The sequence below is a fragment of the Oncorhynchus nerka genome, linkage group LG9a (assembly GCF_034236695.1).
Source record: "Oncorhynchus nerka isolate Pitt River linkage group LG9a, Oner_Uvic_2.0, whole genome shotgun sequence".
Classification (NCBI taxonomy): Eukaryota; Metazoa; Chordata; class Actinopteri; order Salmoniformes; family Salmonidae; genus Oncorhynchus; species Oncorhynchus nerka.
In genome coordinates, this window is record NC_088404.1 from 60,375,473 (window position 1) to 60,398,073 (window position 22,601).

The 22,601-nt window shown below is 42.6% G+C and overlaps 2 protein-coding genes across 3 annotated transcripts in view; both read left to right on the plus strand.

The window, feature by feature from the left end:
• Window positions 1–7,796, plus strand: part of syt12 (synaptotagmin XII) — a 33,259-nt gene extending 25,463 nt beyond the window's left edge. The window contains exons 5-8 of the mRNA XM_029668788.2: window positions 2,696–2,911; window positions 5,405–5,525; window positions 5,928–6,061; window positions 6,372–7,796. Of these exons, the coding sequence (XP_029524648.2) occupies window positions 2,696–2,911; window positions 5,405–5,525; window positions 5,928–6,061; window positions 6,372–6,545 (645 nt within the window). The 3' untranslated portion in view covers window positions 6,546–7,796. The remainder of the gene's footprint in view (window positions 1–2,695; window positions 2,912–5,404; window positions 5,526–5,927; window positions 6,062–6,371) is intronic.
• A 564-nt stretch (window positions 7,797–8,360) lies between these two features.
• cat (catalase) lies at window positions 8,361–21,162 on the plus strand. Of its 2 annotated transcripts, XM_029668786.2 has the most exons (11): window positions 8,361–8,534; window positions 10,572–10,743; window positions 14,167–14,277; window positions 15,255–15,385; window positions 16,139–16,243; window positions 16,577–16,702; window positions 16,892–17,083; window positions 17,860–18,282; window positions 19,194–19,301; window positions 19,500–19,577; window positions 19,966–21,162. In XM_029668786.2, the coding sequence occupies exons 1-11, from the start codon at window positions 8,469–8,471 to the stop codon at window positions 20,026–20,028; spliced, it is 1,575 nt and encodes a 524-aa protein (XP_029524646.1). In that variant the 5' UTR covers window positions 8,361–8,468; the 3' UTR covers window positions 20,029–21,162. The 2 variants fall into 2 exon arrangements, with proteins under 2 accessions (XP_029524646.1, XP_029524647.1); XM_029668787.2 differs by lacking the exon at window positions 10,572–10,743 and having other exon boundaries at window positions 8,368–8,534.
• The last annotated feature ends 1,439 nt before the right edge of the window (window positions 21,163–22,601 follow it).

Below are 22,601 nucleotides of genomic sequence, written 5' to 3' on the forward strand. Positions count from 1 at the left end.
GGCTTCTCTCCCTAGCTCTCCGACGGTTCCTTTTTCCCTCAGTCACACTGTTTAGTGGTGGTAATCGCCATAATTATAAATGTTCAGACTGTCACATATTAAAGATGCAGGGAATGCTCCATGTAGGAAACATTATATTAACACAATACAGGAGAATGTGTTCATTGTTTTGGATGTCATTTACATCCAGCCATGCTTATGTACAGTTAAGTGGTGTTTCAGATTCTAAAGGTATTTAGTAGGGTTGTGATATGATTCTGGTGTTTGATATAGGGCAGACTCCAAGGTTAATGTTACGGAATATTATGCAGGTTTTATAAATACACTATGGGCTTTCATGAAGAAATTCAACACAGTTTGTATGACAATTTACCAGGAAGACTATCATGTTAAGATGCACGTTATGTTGTGTTATGATAGCAGCCCTGGCTAATTTGCATTTTGTTGTTGATTTCTGTAAGCAGGAATTTGTCCTGCTGTGTACAAAGATGGCATGTTTCTGAGTTCCTTTAACTAGGCAAATACTGTATCATACAATGTATATATTGAATACCAAGTTCCCTTTGGTCTTTTGTGTGATGCACTTGAATATTACTTTGTTAGGAGCAGTTGATTTCTAGTTAACCTTATGTGAACCATTATAACTATTAGTAAAATCGTTATAATTTGTTAACGTATCTATCATCGCCAGTTGTTTAAAGCATGAACAACGGAGCACATGCATTTACTCAATTTAATCCCACTACGTCCTCAGGGCTCTTTTGATGGCTCTGATTCTCATCCAATATGGCAGGGTTTATAAACTCACTGATTACAAAGAGAAACCCAGCCATGAGCTGCCCAGTGAAGCGAGCCTATCAGACGAGCTACATGCCTTCTATGCTTGCTTCAAGGCAAGCAACACTGAACCATGCATGAGAGCAACAGCAGTTCCGGACGACTGTGTGATCTCGCTCGCCGTAGCCGATGTGAGTAAGACCTTTAAACAGGTTAAGGTAACCTGTCTAAATGACTATCGCCCGTAGCACTCACATCTGTACCCATGAAATACTTTGAAAGGCTGATCATGGCTCACAGCAACACCATCATTCCATAAACCCTGGACCCACTCCAATTTGCATACCGCCCCAACAGATCCACACATGACGCAATCTCTATTGGATTGCCTGGACAAGAGGAACAATTATATGATAATTCTGTTAATTGACTACAGCTCTGCATTAAACACCATAATGCCTTCCAAGCTCATCACTAAGGCCAGGACTGTTACAGGAATTAAATTCCTTTGTTTTATTAAACTAATTTCAATTCAACACTCTGTCCACTCCTAAGAATTTGTAAGACCCTTATTTGCATAAAATGGACAGAGACCAGTCTCAAAATCAATCAGCGGCTTTTATTCTCGAGAGTACTGAACATGATACAGTTTACCACAGGTTATAAACTGAAAATGACGTCATTAGTTTTCGTACTACCCCGTCTCATCTCCACTCCAGTACAATGGCTGTATAGTTCTCAAGACTTCCCACATCGTCTCTCCCAAACTTAGATAATTTATGACCGAGCCTAGGTCTGCCTGTGTAGATAAGCATTCCAGCCAGTCTGACGATAAATTCATTCATTTCTACCAAGGAACAGACAGTCATTGTTCTACTTCTTGATTATAATTACACACATTATATTCAGTACTAAGATAATTAAAAAAGTACAGTAACATAATAGTACTCTGATTAGTCAGTCCTGATTGAAATGTATACATAATTAGTCATTATTGATAAAAAATCCCATAACAAGGACCCTGGGACTAAACACCTCCTTCTGCAACTGGATCCTGGACTTCCTGGTGGGTGGTGAGGGTAGGTAACAACACATCTGCCACGCTGACCCTCAGCACGGGGGCCCCTCGGGTGCGTGCTTAGTCCCCTTCTACACTCTCTGTTCACCCACAAATGCGTGGCCGTGCACGACTCCAACACCATCATTAAGTTTGCTGACGACATTACAGTGGTAGGTCTGATCACCGATAAGGAGGTCAGTGACCTGGCAGTGTGGTGCCAGGAACACAACCTCGCCCTCAACGTCAACAAGACAAAGGAGCTGATCGTGGACTACAGGAAACGGAGGACCGAGCATGCCCCTATCCACATCGACGAGGCTTGAGGGGAGCAGGTCGGAGGTTTCAAGTTCCTCAGTGTCCACATCACCGGGGCCAAGTTCCCTGCCATCCAGGACCTGAAAGATGCACCAAGTCTGGAACCAACAGGACCCTTATAACAGCCCCAAACCATAAGACGACTAAATAGTTAACCAAATAGTTACCCAGACTATCTGCATAGACCCTTTTTGCTCTAACTCTTTTGAGTCATCACATACGCTGCTGTCTATTATCTATCCTTTTGCCAATTTACGTTACCCCTACCTATATGTACATACTGTATCTATCTCAATTACCTCGTGCCCCTGCACATTGACTCGGTACTGGTACCCCGTATATATAGGCAAGTTATCGTTACTCATTTTGAATGTATTCCTCGTGTTAATATTTTTGTCTCTGAGTTGGTGGGAAGGGCCTGTAAGTAAGTATTTCACTGTTAGTAATAATGTTTATAAACTAACCGGCAGACCTGTTTGTTGTGTTGTTTGACATAATCCAGATCTACAACTATCTCACTAAAATGTTTGGATTGTGATGCAGGTCCAGAGGAATGCTTTCACAGTCGTGTTCGACGAGCGTTTCTCCATAGCCCTGGATCCATCTTGTCTGGAGGAGAACAGCCTGCGCTTCGCTGCATTCGGCATCGACGCGGAGGAGAGGAACATCAGCGCCGGCCTAGCAGAGCTCAAGCTGTCTGACCTGGACCTTTCTATCAGACCCTTCAATGCCTGGCTCTACCTGCAAGATGTTAACAAGGTAAAAATCCGCACCTTTGCGTTGATTGTAGTATTGCCTTAAGGTGCTGACGGCCTGTGGCCTGCCGCCTACAGCACACGTCTCAGCGTCGGCGTGGGTTGGAATCTGGCCCACTGCCCATTTGACCTTCTCCTCCTGTCTCTCCCATTATCTATCATCTGTCTACCCTTACAACAACAAAACACGTGTCCATTTTGCAGTTTCCATTTTGCATGTTGAGCTTAAATTTCACATGTGAAACCATATTTATACATGTATTACATTTAGAGTTATCATGTTAACAGCACCTTTTCACCTGTGAGGTGAAAACATGGTGTCACTGTATAGCCTAAAAACATGGTTTGCATCCAGTGTATGGATTTGAGTGGTTGCATTTCTCCAGCCCCATCCCTCAGCTGTTTACTGAAACTGTGGCGGGGAGCACACTTTGCTAATGTTTCAGTTAAGGATTGCCGCTTTAAACACCTTTAATAGAGTAAAAGTCTTCTTATATGTTGCAATCCTCTAGTGAGTTACTTTTGTGCCATTAATAACAAGCAAGACTTCTGAGGTCAAGAACCAAAAACTATTAGTATTGCAAACAAAAATGATGATATTGAAAAAAAAACATAAACCCAAAAGTATTGATAGAAAAACAAAATATTGCGAGGAAATCATTTTGAAATGCGAGAGCAAATGAATTGTAAATGGATACAAAAAAAATTGTTTTCGGTTAAAAAAAAAAAGAAAAGAAGAAGACAATGCCGTCATTGGACACTGTGCTATCTAACCTCCAAACGAGCTTCAATGCCATACAGCACTCCTTCCGTGGCCTCCAACTGCTCTTAAACGCGAGTAAAACCAAATGCATGCTTTTCAACCGATCGCTGCCTGCACCCGCATGCCCGACTAGCATCACCACCCTGGATGGTTCCGACCTTGAATATGTGGACATCTATAAGTACCTAGGTGTCTGGCTAGACTGCAAACTCTCCTTTCAGACTCACATCAAACATCTCCAATCGAAAATCAAATCAAGAGTCGGCTTTCTATTCCGCAACAAAGCCTCCTTCTCACGCCGCCAAGCTTACCCTAGTAAAACTGACTATCCTACCGATCCTCGATTTCGGCGATGTCATCTACAAAATGGCTTCCAACACTCTACTCAGCAAACTGGATGCAGTCTATCACAGTGCCATCCGTTTTGTCACCAAAGCACCTTATACCACCCACCACTGCGACTTGTATGCTCTAGTCGGCTGGCCCTCGCTACATATTCGTCGCCAGACCCACTGGCTACAGGTCATCTACAAGTCCATGCTAGGTAAAGCTCCGCCTTATCTCAGTTCACTGGTCACGATGGCAACACCCATCCGTTGCACACGCTCCAGCAGGTGTATCTCACTGATCATCCCTAAAGCCAACACCTCATTTGGCCGCCTTTCGTTCCAGTACTCTGCTGCCTGTGACTGGAACGAACTGCAAAAATCGCTGAAGTTGGAGACTTTTATCTCCCTCACCAACTTCAAACATCAGCTATCCGAGCAGCTAACCGATCGCTGCAGCTGTACATAGTCTATTGGTAAATAGCCCACCCATTTTCACCTACCTCATTCCCATACTGTTTTTATACTGTTTTATTTATTTATTTATTTACTTTTCTGCTCTTTTGCACACCAATATCTCTACCTGTACATGACCATCTGATCATTTATCACCCTAGTGTTAATCTGCAAAATTGTATTTTTCGCCTACCTCCTCATGCCTTTTGCACACATTGTATATAGACTGCCCATTTTTTTCTACTGTTTTATTGACTTGTTAATTGTTTACTCCATGTGTAACTCTGTGTTGTCTGTTCACACTGCTATGCTTTATCTTGGCCAGGTCGCAGTTGCAAATGAGAACTTGTTCTCAACTAGCCTACCTGGTTAAATAAAGGTGAAATAAAAAAATTAAAAAAATAAAAATGCAATTAAATAAAACACCTCCCCTCTTTCCTGCAATTCTCTCAATCTTTGGTTATGTTACCCTAGTCTTTGATTTCGCTGAAAATGTTGGCAACTTCATTCCAGCAACATAGCACCCTGCATCCCACTGCTGGTTTGCCTCTGAAGCTAAGCAGGGTTGGTCCTACTCAGTCACTGGATGGAAGACCAGATGTAGCAGGAAGTGGTGAAAATAAACCTGTGAAAAGTAAACATGAAAACAAAATGTCACGTGGGGAAACAATTTTTCACGAAGGAAAAACACATGTCAAAACCACGTCTGACTCGTGAACATTTCTAATGTGATTTTTTTTTTTGTGATGTGATTTTTGTTAAGGGTAATAAAGCATATAAAATGTTACCGTTTTAAAGGTGCTGATGGCATGAAGCGGAACATGCGACATGGAGATAGGTGGCTTTCTGAGGATGAAATCATGTAAACAGTTTGATTTTTATAGAATCGTCAGTGGCTGTCGTATCTGTGCAGTGTGCAACAATGGCCTCTTTTGGCTTGTGTTGTCTTTAGGCCGTGGATGCAGTTGGGGAGATTCTGCTGTCTCTCAGCTACTTGCCCACCGCTGAGCGCCTTACAGTGGTGGTGGCCAAAGCAAAGAACCTTGTGTGGACCAATGACAAAACCACAGCAGGTGACACTACTTCACAGCTCTTTAGCTCTTATGTTTGTCTCTATATTGCATCATGTGTGAGCACCTATTCACATTAATGCTATATATTACCCAGTCATTCAACAATTTATCTTTCTATTTGGCTTTTTGCAAAGTGATTTGCCCCAATTATCATTAGAATTTATGACTGAATGTCTCAAAAAGTGGGTAGATTTTCGTAAAATGAAATATTTACCATCACTTTACCTCCATTATGCAAACATGCAAAGTTAAATATGAAGAACAATGGTCGCATGGGTTAAAACATCTCTTTTTTTTGTTTTACTTTTCTCGCAGTCTACACACACAGACTAATATTTCGGATGATACTTTTGGTATTTAAATTATTTGTGAACAAAGCTGTCACAATCTCTCCGTTAACAGATCCCTTTGTCAAAGTGTACCTTCTGCAAGATGGTAAGAAAATCAGTAAGAAGAAGACCTCCATGAAAAGAGACGACACCAACCCCATCTTCAACGAAGCCATGATCTTCTCTGTGCCTGCTGTCGTCTTACAGGTGACACTGGGAAGGGATGGTACCATGGTAGGGAATAGACAGCTGAAAGGATTGTTTAGTCAAATGACATTTGACTTAATGGTGCTATTTTGGTTGAGCCGTTGTTGTTAGACTGCATTACCACTGTGAACCACATAGGCTTCACTGTTGACCCACTCTGGAGTACTAAAGTTCACTAATCTTATAGTGAATACAGTTCTAGTGCTCAACCGTTTATAGTGATCAAATTGTCCTGTACTGATTTGATTACTATAAGAGGATTGCCCTGTACTATGTTGGGACTGGTGCTGACACTGTGCTCCCTCTTCAGGAACTCTCCCTGAGGATCACAGTGGCGGAGGGCACCGACGACGGCAGGGGCGAGAACGTGGGTCACGTGATTATCGGACCCGAGGCGAGTGGCATGGGCATCACCCACTGGAACCAGATGTTGGCAACACTGAGGAAACCTGTGTCCATGTGGCACCCTCTGCGGAGGACCTAGTACCCCTCCATCTCCCTTGTTACCATACCTCCGGTCACCAGGGTTGGGCTCAATTCCATTTCAACACTCCATTCAGGGGATACATTGAAATTTCAGTTTGAGAATTGAAAAAGTGCCATTTATTTTCAAGGAGGATTTTCCACTTCCTAAATTGAACTAATTGGATTGGAGTTGATCCCGACCCTGCCGGTCACTCCTCTTTGCATGGTGCCTACTGTAGTACTATTTTACTGTCCTCCAGATAGGGAGAATAAAAAAGGAAGGGGTAAAATAGCTTCTTTTTTCAGGAAACTAGTCATTTGTCTTTTGAAACCAGTCTTACTCTGCACCTAGTGGTATGTGAGACTAATTGGCAGGTGGCGTGGTAAGCTTTATCAGATTTGCTTGTGATCATTTGTAAAATGTGAGAGTGACAAACTTTTCCTAGTATGGTTTTTGGTATGTATCATATCTTCTTGTGCTTTTTAAAATCCAGGTTCTCAAATCCAGGTGATATCAATTGTAATTTGTAGCAATTGTAACAGGGTGCCCAAATCTGACCTAACAGGTATATAGGTACTATAACTTGTTGCATTGTACGATTTGTATCATAATAAATGCAATACAAGTTGCAATGTCATTCTGATAAAACAGTGTTAGGAATGTAAATAATGTACAACTGCTTTGTTTTAGTTGTATTCATTCAAATATGAATATGTATTATTATGGTATTATGTTGATAATTAGTGTGCACTTTCATTGCATATTCATAATCATCAAAAAGCCAATGCTAGAGTTACACAAACACATTATCAGGTGAATATTAATTCAGTAGATCAATTTACTATTTACTATGTATTAAAAGGTATGTCACCCAATGCATTCCAAAATGAAGCCATACCTCATGCTTATGTAGCCCTTATAGACGTGTACTAATTGTTTGTGAATGCATTTAGTGGTCAGTTTTACCCATTTGATCCTTTATCGGCTTTAAACTGCTAAACATAACCTTCTGGACTCTCTTTAGGAGCAAGAGCACCATATTATCTAGGTGAATGCATTAAATACTCAAATGGGCTTTATCGATGTTGACCTCGACAACCATTACTGTCGACTTGGATGTAACTGATTATTTCACTTGGTTGCATTGTGAGGGGGGTGCAATGAAGACCTTTATTTGCTATCTGTAACAATTTGGCAATAATGTTTGTACAACCGAATGTGAATTAACAAGTGACCTCCCCTTGCATTGTATAAACAGGTCAGATCGCCCTTACCTGGCAAATGTGATTTTTATTAATTCAGTGCAAAACTAACCATGCGTTTAAAGGCACAAAATACAGTATTGTCACTCAATAACCTCAAGAAAAATTCTAACAAGACGCTTGTTAAATGCTGCATCTGGGCAACCATTCCTTTACCACTCCTTTGCATTCCACAATCAACAATGTGATGCAATATTTCCTACTGTGCCAAATTCATTATTGAAGCAATATTTTCATTTAGCCTACAGTGAGCATTTGCATTTTGTGATCAATGCCATGCATGCACTAGTTATGGTTGTGCCACCAAATATGTGTCTTGTGTAAACATTGTTTCAAATATAAGAGTTGCAACAAATGGCCTGGTTTAACATGTTTGTGCTATCTGTGATTTTGTTATCTCCCTGCTTATTTCCCTTTGTCACTCCCTTTGTTGCCCTTCGGTTCGAAAGTAGCTAGGTTATTAGTCCAAACTAAAACGAGAATTTCTATTGGAAATATGTTGAGATGTCCCGTTTCGTTAGCCTCCGTTTAAGAAACGTTTCGCAACTGAATCGACGGAATGAATCTCCGTTAGCCAAGGAGGAGGAGCCAAGCCGTACAAAGTACATCAACTCTGCTATTTAGCTGGCAAGCATATCCATTTTTTCACGCATTTGTGGTTTAACGTTTTGCCTTCACGATGACTGATTACAGAGGGAAAGCAACCGATCAAATGAAGCTATGGAAAGAGGGCCGAAGCACTCAGGTTTGTCCATTTCGATGATTCATGTATATAGACGCGACGATGATGTTGCGCAGTTGACGCAAGGGGAGTTTGTTGTGAAATAGGTGAGAGGTCGTGCAGGGTCCTATTCGTGTCTCCTGGCTCGACAGTTAGCACATTTACTATCATTTAAGAACCCTGGCACTATACAATTCCACAACATTTCGTACAAAGTCACATTTGTGTTAGAATTGTAATTCATTTCTGGTTGTGCATGGGGAGGGGGTCAGGAATTGTTAGATGGCTGCTGTTAGCTATCGTCCGCTTAGCACTTGCAGGTTGAGCTCTTGCATTTGTTTTTTGGAATAGAATATTTCTAGCTACAATGATCTGATTAGACGTTCATGACCTTCTCTCTAGGCGGAACGCGGCTATGCCACGATCAGGAAAGCGCGGCGTCAGCAACTCGTTTAGTATCACATTGTATTAGTCACATGCGTCGAATACAACAGGTGTAGGTACAGTAAAATAACAATAGCGAGACTATATACAGGTGGGTACTGATACAGAGTCAATGTGCGGGGGCACCGGTTACTTGAGGTAGTATGTGCATGTAGGTAGAGTTATTAAAGTGACTATGCATAGATGACAACAGTGAGTTAACAGTGGTGTGAGGGGGGGGGCACTGCAAATAGTCTGGGTAGCAATTTGACTAGATGTTCAAGAGTCTTATGGCTTGGGGGTAGAAGCTGTTTAGAAGCCCATTGAACCTAGATTTGGCGCTCCGTTACCGCTTGCCGCCCGGTAGCAGAGAGAACAGTCTGACTAGGGTGGCTGGAGTCTGACAATTTGTAAGGCCTTCCTCTATGATATGTTATCTTTGTTATGGTATGCATTTGTTATGGTATGCATTGTGGATGTCAATCACCCATTTCGTATGACAAGTAGATATAAATTAATAAGAAGTTTCAAGTTAGCTAAAATGCTAAAGTTGTCTGTGATGAGACTAAGTAAACACATGGCTTTCTTTCATTCGCCATATACCCAGCTAGAAATTAGGAATCGGCCCAGGAGCGGGCCTCTTCTGGAGGCCGGAACTGATTGAATCGGTCCGGAATCCAAATGAATTACTGCCCAGAGTCGGACCGTTTCAGTCGACCAGTATTCAGCCGAATTTTTTTGATCGGCATCCTACCAGAAGCGGCCCGATGCAAATGTAAATAAATGTGTAGGTCTATGTCGGCATGCCGATGGCACGCTTCCTCAAAACTTGCGAACTCGGAGAGTTCCTTACACAAACGTTTTAATGCTTATTAATTGACTTGAAAAAGTATCAAAATACTACACAGGACTCAAAGAATTTCATTTAAATGTTAATTATATTTTTTGATCACAGAAAAATAAATAATGAAATGTTAACTATAAAAAGCAGCCCGTGTAATCATCTGCCATAGAGTAGCCCCAATCTACCCGAGCCCCAAGTAATACATTTGGGACAGATAACTCACACCTGAATCGGCCCGAGCTCATTCCCCGCATCGTAGCCAGAAGTAATACTGCTGAAGGCGGCCCTGACTCGGGCCACATGACGCCGAGTTTGACTCTCAGCGGAGTACCCCGACTCTCAGCCGGAATCGGCCCAGATCGACTGTGCTAGCTGGGTATTTACTCAGTCTGTCGCTAAAATTCAAATGGCTTTATATGAATGTACTGAAAGCCCAATTGTTGGGGAGTTGCAGCGATAAGACAAGTTCGTAATCATTAAAAAGGGGTATAAATGTATTCCGAGCGGGCAAGGGAACCATGCCTGCAAAGCCCGTTACGCACCTGCATAAGGTAAATCTGAATACCAACTATTGAGAAGTGCTTAGGAAAGGCATACATTTCTTAAATCTGAATTGGCCAATATTGAATTGTAACAATAAATAACATGAATGAAGCAATGAGGCTGTGATTATAAATAATAATGAGTTGTTAATTAACTGACTTGCCTAGTTAAATAAAGGTAAAAAATAAAAAGCATTTGATCATTCAATGTCTTCGCTATGTATAATGTCTGTTCCATTGCTTTCCCTTCAGAGGCCAGACACCCTGACCACAGGGGCTGGTCACCCGGTAGGGGACAAGCTGAATATAATGACCACAGGTCCCCAGGGGCCCCTCCTGGTGCAGGACACCCCATTCATAGATGAGATGTCACACTTCGACCGTGAGCGCATCCCAGAGAGGGTGGTGCACGCCAAGGGAGGCGGTGGGTGTCCAGCACTACCAATGAATTTAAGACAGGCACTGATTGGTATTAATGCAATATATACTGAACAAAAATATAAACGCACATGCAGCCATTTCAAAGATTTTACTTAGTTATAGTTAACATAAGTAAATTGAAAAAAATTCATTCGGCCCTAATCTATGGATTTCACATGACAGGGAATACAGATATGCCATACACATGGTCTGCGGTTGTGAGGCCGGTTGGATATACTGCCAAATTCTCTAAAATGACATTGGTAGAGAAATTAAGTCAATTCTCTGGCAACAGAGGAAAATGTGTGGAAAATGTTGGGTCTTTTCTTTCTGCGCTCATTAAACATGGGACCAAGACATTAGATGTTGCGTTTATATTTTTGTTCAGTATATGTGTCAAACTGTTTAGACAAGCAGAAATGACAGAGCTGGAGAGGCAGTCAAACACCACTAGATGTTTTACTTAATAGTGGAGCTTCACGTATTGGTTGGAGAAACACTACCCTGTTCTAGACATCTAGTTATCAATTGTGGGCCTACGCCAAAAAGCCAACTGTAAACGGCTCTCCAGTCTAATATTATAAAGACCATGATCATGTGACAATCTGTTGGCCCACTACACGAGGGGTAAAGTGCACCACATGTATGGCTTTATTTGCAGGTGTTTACGCACTAATCTTCCAAGGGATGTGTACACAACATGGTGAAGGCAGCACATTTGTTTGTGAAGTTGAATATAACCTCACCTCATTTTGTCTAATGACAAGTTCAGTGGTTCTCTCGTTTTGATGTATCACTATGGGGATTCGCCAGGATCACCAACTCTTGGAAGGACTTGTCAGAAGCTTCTGTTGCAGACAAGGAGGTAGTGGCGAAGGAGGTGAGATCCCTCACTTCATAACGAGAAAGCCGCAAGGCTTCTAACTATCTAGCTCGTAACACTGTTTACACAAGCAACCGTTTGCTAGCCACCAGCTGCAAGGCTTCTAACTAGCTAGCCTACGCAGTCTACTCGTTGTTCTTACAACTGGTGTTGCTTTTTCCTCCAAGCAAGCCTTGTTCCTCACAATGGCCTTTGGTATCCCAGGACGAGCCTAGCCCAGCAGTCGGACCCCCACGTTCTTGCACTTGCGATTCCATGATTGCTGGGAAGGATACCCACCTATGCATCAATTTCCTGGGAAAGGAACATGCCCAAGAGGCACTTTACGACCCTGAGTCCTGTGAGCATTGCTGACTGGGGCAGGTCTGAGGTTTAAACAAGCATCTATCTCGATAGCCCCTTTCGCCTCCAAGCCAACAGCGAAAGCTGAAGCTCAGCTTCCCGCAACCTAGCGAGGTCATGGTTATCCTCCACCCATTCCCCTCATGGTCTCCATTGGAGTTTGGGATCTTCCGTGCCCGTTAAGGGACCTATACAACGAGAAGAGACCGGTGTCATTCAGCCGCGGTAAAGCAATTCTCGGTGGTACTCGCATGCCTCAGGGAAGCTAAGAGCTCATAGGACAAACCCCTCACTAGTAAGATTCTTGCTAGGGGCACCCCAAGCCTGAACATGCACAATATGGAGGAATTTAGGTTTGGTTACGCTCCCACGGTGGCGCCGTCTCTGGCTTAGCACCTTAGTCCCTCGCGCCGGGTTACTAACGACAATGGCACCTCACTCGCTAGAAAGATGGTCCACTTTACTGCCTCAATTTTTTTCAGTAAACGTACTTGGCCCAACAAATTGGCCATCAATGTGACCTTTAAAAAATATATATTGTTGGCTTATCATGCTGATCTAATGGAGGTGGTTGGGAAACAACTGGACTCAGACACCCTAGATCCAGATGCCGGAGAGGAGATCTGTGTGATTAGACTAAAACCTCTGTGCCTCCCATAGTGCAATTTAAGGCTGTGGTCATACCATAAGCCTAGCGCTGGTGGGAGAAGGGGCTGAGCGAGGACGGCGCACTCGCCAGACATCAGAGCCTCAGATAATGATATGGTACATTCTGTCTTTATTTATTCATTTATTTATACAGTTTCTTTTCACTGCAATTGGTTCAGATAACCAGACATCCCCATCAGTTGGGAGCAAGAGGCTGGGGATATGTTCGCTCTTGACAACCCTCCATTGAAACAGGGCCAAGACATACCAGTTACATAGCTGTTCTACTTCCCAGCATTAGGGAATACTGTGCTAAGTAAAAATAAATAAAAGACAGGCCCTCGGATCTTGGAAGAGAGTGCCAGCCTCCTCATGCACGCTCTGGGTTGTTTTTCTTGGAGAAGTGGAATGACTAAACCAACTGTTCCTTCCTACTCTGTTTTCCATGCTCCTATGCTCCTGGCAGGACTTGTTGGACAGAGAAAAAGGTTTTCTTTGTTAAGGTCCGCTTTTTTGGCCTGCCAAGGCCCTGACAGTATTGCCGTTTATCCATCCCTATTATGTAGATTTTATTTAGGTCGACATTTTCTTACTGTTGCACCTTGGGGCCAATGGCTTTTCACCTGTCGCCTTCCTCAGTAGGGCGTATGCTCGTTGCACATCTACGTGGACTGAACGAGAGCTCAGGCAAGGGTGTTATGTTCTTCCCTCATTGGGCAACATTATATTGTTTTATAATGGTGAGATTGACAGCCTTTGGAGGGGCCTGAAAGGGCCCTCTTCTACAGAGGAGTTTATCTTGGGCGCTCGTTTTTGAGACACGGATTGGGTTTCCCCTCACTTTGTAACAAGGTCACTGGTTGTTTCTGCACTTTCTTGGTTCGTACTCTCTCAGTTTCGGAGCCTCTTGAAGGTTGCTAATGTTTGGACTATTGAGGCTTCAGAGAATGTTTTGCGATACAGGAGTTGGCCATATCCCCATCATGATACATCGAAACAAGTATTTGATAGAACTTAAGGTAACTTTCGTAAACCCGGTTCTCTGATAATGAGGTGAGATGTATCACCGCATTCCCTTGCTGGCAAGGGCGCGAGGAAGAGAAGCATGCTTGAGAGGGACCAGAGAATGAGAGGGCGCCTTCTTATAAGGAAGTGAGGGGCTCACCTCATTTGCCACTCTACCTGTGTCTCCAGCATATGCTTTTGATACAGTAGGTCCTTCCTAGAGTTGGTGATCCTGGCGAATCTCCATAGTGATACATCATTCTCATATTATCAGAGAACCAGGGTTACACAAGTAACTTTGCTTTGCACTGCCTACAATGACCGTAAAGATACATTGGTTTTCAATTAGGAGTGATCATTTACATTAGCCTAACTAGCTGTGCCATCTCTAGTCTCGGAAAACAACCCTTGGCAACAGCAGAGACTGGCGTCTGGTTTCAATGACAATACGTTTTTGGCAACTTCGATAAGGGAACAAAAATGTATATATCTAACGAGCTAACACAAAATAAAACGGTAACTGACCATGTACTGCCTCTCCCTCAACAGGAGCGTTCGGGTACTTTGAGGTGACACATGACATCTCTCGCTACTGCAAGGCCAAGGTGTTTGAGCATGTGGGAAAGACCACACCTATCGCCATCCGCTTCTCCACCGTGGGTAAGACGCACCACCACTTTCCTACTGGTTACATTAGTCTACATGACATTTAATTATTTTTTATCCCACACTTTCCTGGTATTTAATCAAAACTTACATAGTAAAATTGTATTGCGGTTGCTCCCTACGGCTTTTCCATAAAACTGCTACAAACACGTTTACTTGTTTCCCCAAGAACATGTGTAAAGAAGAACTGTATCATGTAGTATGTATTTGCTTCCAATATTAGCTTGTTTATGATGCTTTTAGTCATTGCCTCTGGTTATGATTGTCTGCAAAAGCAATGTTTGCCGATAACATGAACTCGGTCTAGGATTCTTCTGATAACTTCTGACGAATAGAAAATTCCTAATTTGACCAAATAACACTCTTATAACAGCTCTAGTAACGTGCATAGCGGATGCCTGGACAGTTGTCTCCTGCCAGAGCTATACAAACAGCTTGGGCAAGAGCCCCATGAGAAAATGGTGTTGTCTACATGATTGATGCTGTCAAGTGACGAGCGGTCCGTGGTGTAGTAACCTTGATGTGCAAGTGTCCATCACTAACCCTGACCCAAAGCCTCAGTGGGAAACCTGCTCTTTACAGGAATTAAATTAGCTGGGAGTCCAAAGAAAAGGCAAACTCCGTGAACAATTTGGATGAATACTTTGATACAGTTAGCCTACATGTCCTAGAAACATATAGGCTCCCTGAACCCACCTAAAGTTCCCTGGAATCTCTTTTCTATTGAATTGACTTGACTCTAGCTTTTTCAGCAATGTTTGGCATTTCTTGAGTTTTTGAAATGATACAAAATAAAGGCAAAATTTAAATTATTCAGCAATTACAACATCCAAAAAGACGGTGATGTTTCTTCAATACATTATTGAATAAATTCCAGAAAATAGACAGTCATTTTTTCCCCGTCTGTAAAAATGTCTTGTTTAAACTGTGATTTTCTAATTGTCATATATTTTATATTCTAACGCATGTAGCTGGGGAATCGGGCTCAGCCGACACAGTGAGAGACCCACGTGGCTTTGCAGTCAAGTTCTACACTGACGAGGGCAACTGGGACCTTACTGGCAACAACACCCCCATATTCTTTATCAGGGATGCTATGCTGGTGAGTCCAGGCACGTGTGAGTCAAGATTGAGCCTGTGTGCCCAGCCAAGGTTCAGGGTGTAGTGTGTGTGTGTGTGTTACCGTGGCCAAGGTTCAGGGTGTAGTGTGTGTTACCGTGGCCAAGGTTCAGGGTGTAGTGTGTGTGTGTGTTACCGTGGCCAAGGTTCAGGGTGTAGTGTGTGTGTGTATGTTACCGTGGCCAAGGTTCAGGGTGTAGTGTGTGTTACCGTGGCCAAGGTTCAGGGTGTAGTGTGTGTGTGTGTGTGTTACCGTGGCCAAGGGTCAGGGTGTAGTGTGTGTGTGTGTGTGTTACCGTGGCCAAGGTTCAGGGTGTAGTGTGTGTGTTACCGTGGCCAAGGTTCAGGGTGTAGTGTGTGTGTGTGTTACCGTGGCCAAGGTTCAGGGTGTAGTGTGTGTTACCGTGGCCAAGGTTCAGGGTGTAGTGTGTATGTTACCGTGGCCAAGGTTCAGGGTGTAGTGTGTGTGTGTGTGTGTTACCGTGGCCAAGGTTCAGGGTGTGTGTGTGTTACCGTGGCCAAGGTTCAGGGTGTAGTGTGTGTTACCGTGGCCAAGGTTCAGGGTGTAGTGTGCGTGGCTGTGCGCCTGGCCAAGATTCAGGGTGGTGTGTGTGTGAGACCAAGATGTTTTGTGTGTATGGGTGGATATTATGTGTTATGGTGCTATACATCAGTTAATTTCCCCGTATGATATGTACCATTACCGCATCTCTCTGATATCCCTTTGTCTGTGCAGTTTCCATCCTTTATCCACTCTCAGAAGCGCAACCCCCAGACTCACCTAAAGGACCCAGACATGGTGTGGGACTTCTGGAGCCTGCGTCCTGAGTGTATGCATCAGGTGCTGTAGTTGCTCCTCTCTACCTGCAACCAGACCTTTACATGCACGCGCACACGATAGATCGATGGATGGTTTTCTGACATTGTATTTTCTTATTTCACCCCACACTAAGCCACATTTTTAGTAACAACATGCCATTAACAACTTCATAGCTATGCCATTATGTCTAGGAATGGTGGGTGCTGCGAATGCATCCCTTTCCTGATCAGATTATTACATCATCCTTATAGACTTACGTTTTTCTAGATCTTATTTTCTTACAATAGCTCAATTGCTAATGACTGAATATGTGTCTTTGTTCATGGTCTTCTGTTTGTTCTCGTCTCTGTGAAGGTGTCCTTCCTGTTCAGTGACCGTGGTCTGCCTGACGGCTTCCGCCACATGAACGGCTACGGCTCCCACACCTTCAAGCTGGTCAACGCCGAGGGTCAGCCTGTCTACTGCAAGTTCCATTACAAGGTCAAAGCACAATTAAAAATAATGTAGTGTACAGGACTAGTGAAATGCACTACACTTAAATGGATAGAGGAGTCAACTATACCTAATTTACCTGAAGGATACAAGAGGGTAATGGTGGGAAAGAAGGAAACGTAGTTGGAGAAATTGGGACAGGATTCATAGTAACCCATAGCAACCTTCACATCACAGACAGACCAGGGCATCAAGAACATGAAACCTGAGGATGCCGAGCACCTGGCTTCCACCGACCCGGACTATGCCATTCGAGACCTTTACACCTCCATCGCCAACGGCAACTTCCCCTCCTGGTCCTTTTACATCCAGGTCATGACCTTTGAGCAGGCAGAGAAGTTCCAGTGGAACCCCTTTGACCTGACCAAGGTACCTTAGAGATGCAATAAGCAGTAATCTCTCCGCCATTTGCCTAATTTAAGTTTGACAAAGCAAGTAGTCATTGTGTAGAGAATCATTGTACCATCTAAACCACTGTGATATATATTTTCCATAACCAAAGATATTGTATTTTCAGGTGTTTGAAGCTGGTGTACTAAACCAAAAGGAAATACGTGAGAACGGGCATCATAGAAGTAGCGCATATAGAACAGATCTACCACTTCTTAGACTTACTTTCAATGAGAAAGAACAATTTAGAACTCAATTTCTATGTGAATTTGGTCGGGTCGCCCAAAAAATGAGATATTGCAGCTATATTTATCATAAGTTATGTGGGAACCACTCTCTTTATAGTAGGTGCATTCCCTAACATTTATCAATATGTTCCCTTGGTTTTGAAAGAATGTGACGGCAATACCTGATGTCTTTGTACTTTCTGAGCCATTTAAACCTGCCACAAAAACACATTCCCAGAATATCCAGACATTGGCAGTACTCTGGCTTTTCCACAAGAGGGGGGACTTCCTCAACATAAACACTGAAAGATCTGACAGTGGTCTGATATCTGTTACGGTGTCATAGCATCTGTGAGCGTTAGTATGATTGGCAACTGATTTTCAGCTGTCATTTAGTCAGGATAATTATTAGGTGAAAATAATACATTTTAGGGGGTCATGCAAGCCTACATGTTCATGGAATTAGTTTGCACGTCCGTGTACCTTGGTTGGCATGCGAGGTAGCTACACTTCTCTCTTACTCCTTAGGTGTGGTCTCACGAGGAGTACCCCCTCATTCCTGTGGGGAGGTTGGTGCTCAACAGAAACCCTGCCAACTACTTTGCTGAGATCGAGCAGCTAGCCTTTGACCCCAGCAACATGCCCCCAGGCATCGAGCCCAGCCCTGACAAGATGCTGCAGGGGCGTCTGTTCTCCTACCCAGACACACACCGGCACCGGCTGGGCGCCAACTACCTGCAGCTGCCCGTCAACTGCCCCTTCAGGACCCGTGTGGCCAATTACCAGCGAGACGGGCCCATGTGCATGTTGGACAACCAGGCTGGCGCTCCCAACTACTTCCCCAACAGCTTCAGTGCTCCAGAGACCCAACCCCAGCACGTGGAGACCAGGTTTAAGGTGTCCCCAGATGTGGGCCGCTACAACAGTACTGACGACGATAACGTCACACAGGTAGAGAACCCGTATGTTGGGAATATTGGTTAAGTTATTACTAAACTTTATGAATTAATATATTTTATGAATGGCACCAGTTGATTATTGGACAAACATTGTATTTGAAGAATATCTGATTCATGAGTTATCTTAGCAATAACACACTTAAGACAGAACTGAGAATAATAGTAATCATTGAACTACAAATGTAATAATAAAAATCAATACATGAATCAATGGTCACAGGGTAAATTCAATCATTTGTTTATCAAATTGCTAGAGAACAATACTCTAATTGTGGCCTTTACACAATCAAGCTTGTACTTAACAGGTCATGCGGGCGCATACTGCTAAAAAGTAATGACTGAGTTGTGCAGTGAGCAATTTTAAAATGACAGTTGTGGTTCAGTTCTAACATGAAGTTACTGAATGTCAACCTAAAGAGTTACACATTACACTTAATGCCAATGTATCAATGCATTAGTTACTGTCAAAGGGGGAGACGAGAGACTCAAGAGATTTGCACTGATGCCGGGTGGTGCACGTCAGAACGAGGAATGCTAGCTTCTGCTGTAGAGGACAGATCTTGGTGGAATCAGTCTGATTAAAGCCGGTGATCCGGAATCGTTAGCTCGGCTTCAAGGGAAAACGACAACATACTTTTCCACTAACCCCAGCATTTTCATGTCTTCCCTGTCCGGTAAAGGGGGTTGTACTGATGTGACTTGAGGTTAATTTACTACACACAGAGCTGTGTGCACTACACTGGCAGGGCCAATAATGATACACCCTATAAAGAAATCTTTGTTATTATACATATTAAATGCTTTATGATTACAAATAATGAAATACATATTTAATTGATTGTTTCTTAATGCTGATTGATGTATGTGACCAGGGCCCTGACCCTTTGTGTATATGTATTGCAGGTGCGTACCTTCTTCACTAAGGTGCTGAACGAGGAGGAGCGCCAGAGGCTTTGTCAGAATATGGCTGGTGCCCTGAAGGGAGCCCAAGTCTTCATCCAGAAACGCTGGGTGTGTTGTCATCACCATCATTAAGATTGTCTAAGTCATCACTTTCATCATCATTAGTATCAGCAATTATGGCTGTTATATAGTTGGTATCATCTTCCTCACTACCACAAAGGCCATCTTTGCAATATAATGTATAGTGCCATCACTAACAACACTGTTCGGACCCTCTCTCTCTGCTCTCACTCCCTGTTTTTCCAGGTTCAGAACCTGATGTCTGTGCATGCAGACTATGGAAATGGGGTCCAGGCCCTACTCAACAATGCTGAGCCCAAGAAGGTAAGTCCATTTGTTGCTGTCAACAGACACGAAAGCGTATGTCGTCCCCCATGAATGATGCAGTATAGTCAAAGTAGGAAAAGCACTCGCACATCTGAGTTGGCTTGTTGCAGGTGAATAGGAATAATTCAGGAAATATTTGGAGAAAAATAAAGATCAAAGTGTAGTCGCATTATTTACGTGAGCAGTTTTAAGTATATTGTAGATCCTTCATGAACATCAATTTGCATTAACTAAATAGTTTCGTACACATTGTATTTAGGTAGAACTTTTAGTTTGTACTTTTTTCTTATTCCTTTCTATTTAGTATGTGACTGTTTTTCTCAGGACCCCTCGTAAACAAGATTGTGTTTTTTTAATAGCCTCAAATCTCCTTGTCTCCTCACAGGACGCTGTGAGAGTGTATACCCGTGGAGGTGCAGCTGCCATCACTGCCTCCTCCAAGATGTGATGCCTTAACTTCCACCTGGGGGGCAGTTCCACCTTTTGCGCTTACCAGCCTGCTATCCAAGATCCTACTTCTAACCGTCCGTGAATGCGATAGCTAATGAAATGGGAAATTATAATATTTTAATATTCCTCAGGCTGCTTACATTGTTCTAACGTGTTTCCTGTCCATTTTGCCAAAGTTCACACAGAAATGTATGTAGTCAGACTGCAGCCCTATGGGAGAAGATCTGTCCCCAAACTACATCTGTCAAATATACAGGTCTGCTGTCTGAAATGTTCATGACATCTTCAGTATAGTGATCCATCTCTTCCCAATTATGTATCGTTTGTGTGTCCATGTTTCATCGAAGCCCTGAACTTAAGTTCTCTTCAAAAGGGTCCCTGTGTTAAGGCCTACACACCATTTTCCTTGTTTATATTAGAAATAGTTGCCGGCCATCGATCGGTGAGAGTGACTGTGATTGAGTCATGAAAGAATGTTTAAGTCATCGTCCTCGCAGCCAAACCAACACAGCAGTGCCTTTTTGGTTAGAAACGTATCCATAGTCACCATGGCATTATAAAGGGTTTGCAATGACTTTTATGAATAATCTCATGTACCAAATGTCTTCTGTATATTAGTGTTTTTTGTGTACATACTCTGAATCACTAAAGGGTCTGGGTTGAATTAGGGCTGGGGAAACAAGAACCACTACTGTTTACTGAGGAGAAATCGTAGTCCTTATCCCTTCTCACAAATCTCCCTACACGTTTTCTACGTTCCAGCTGAGCCCTGGGCTGTTAGTGTTTCTGTGCTAGGTAGCATTCCCCATCATATCGCCTGTCTGAAGTGAGTTGTTATATTTGTGAACTTTGAACCACAAAATAAGATGCATTATTGAGTGCTTGATCTTTCAATTTATGCTAATATATCCAACGGCAATGCTATATGTGTGGTTTTAGTGTGTCTGGTTTAAAGTAGTCCTATCTTAACTTCAGGGTATGCACACTTTTTAGTTCTAACGCAGGACTCCAGCTGATTCTACTCATCGAGCCTTTAGTTTGTTGGCAGAGGAGTGTTTCTACTGGGCTGGAACAAAGGAAACAGCGTTGAATAACCATAGTCCTTTGTAAAATACATTGAGGATTTTCACGAGGTTGTCGTCTGTGGTGCTGTTCAAGTCGTGAATGGTGGTTTGTCCTTAGGTCTCAGCATTTCAAGACATTCAGTCCTACTTCCCCATCTAGGTCCAATAGATTATTTACAAATACAAAACAGACAGGACAGTGGTTAAGACGATGACTATAGAGTAAGCATACCACTGCAAAGACACTCAACCGACTGAGCTACGGGTGAACACAGACAATGACCTATTTCATCTGTACAAAACATTCCAAGCGGGTTCATACTTAGTTTCCATCAATTCAACTGTAGGCTTACATTGTCTGACTAGTGAATAGGTAGCTAGCATTTTCTTCACGCTAACCAGTTGATCATATTTTGTGTAAGTCGTGGGTGAATGTGTAAGCTTTGTTTTATATTTCCTATACTTTGCTTTATAATGTACTTGTTTAAACTTAGTCAGTTAATCAAAAACAAAACATCTCTCAATTCATGCAAGCCATGGTATCAGAACTGTTTTTTTTTATTAGAACAATTATTTCTAATACTTTGTGCCTTGAGCTTGCCTGCCTTGGCTTAGTAAAGATATGTTGGTAAATGTATATGGCAATGAATCCTTCAGATCGAACTTGCTCAGTGGCAGGCTGACTCAGGGGGGCATTTATCCTGAATGAACCAGGTAAGTAGAGCTCTGAAGGTTGAGGGTTTGTCACCAAGGACAAACTCCTAACTTGTTTCATTGTCATATTTATTTCACAGGCCCCTTGTCGCATGTAGGAGATATTTTGCATGTAATTCTGCCATTTATTGATGTGACATGCACTTACATGACCAAACGTATGTGTCAACATACTTTCAAAATCTTAGCTAGCAGTCATCCTCGTGAATCACTTTGACAATCTACTGGCAAATCGTTTTCAATCCTTGTCATATGAAGAGAAATTATAGATACAACATATCAGTACTCAATTGCCATTAGACAAACATTACACAAATCAGAAATCGCAAATTCAACAATGAGTGGCAAACTGAGCGTCGTAAAGCAAACACTATCTTGCTTTCACTGCCTGCTATTCTGTGGCGGGTCACTGGCGGTTCAAGCTTGTAATGGCTCCCTGGGCAAACCAAAACATGTTTTTAAACATTTGGAACAACACTAATAATCATAACATTTAAAATATAAACAAAAATAAGACTCAAAATTATCAAAAAGTAACAAAGACAAATAGAACCAAATTTGTGTTGATTTGGCATTCGAGCATCGATACATTACCCATCCCTCAACACTGTCAACCAAGAGTCAAAACTAAACCAATTCACCTTGGCAGATTGCAGACTGGTTTTATATTATACTTAACAATTTTGCACAAACCATAAAAAAATGCAACACTATGTGAAACTATATATTCACAGTATTATGAATTGTGGTTTATTTAGTAGCATTACATAGTGTGACTGATTTTACTATTTGC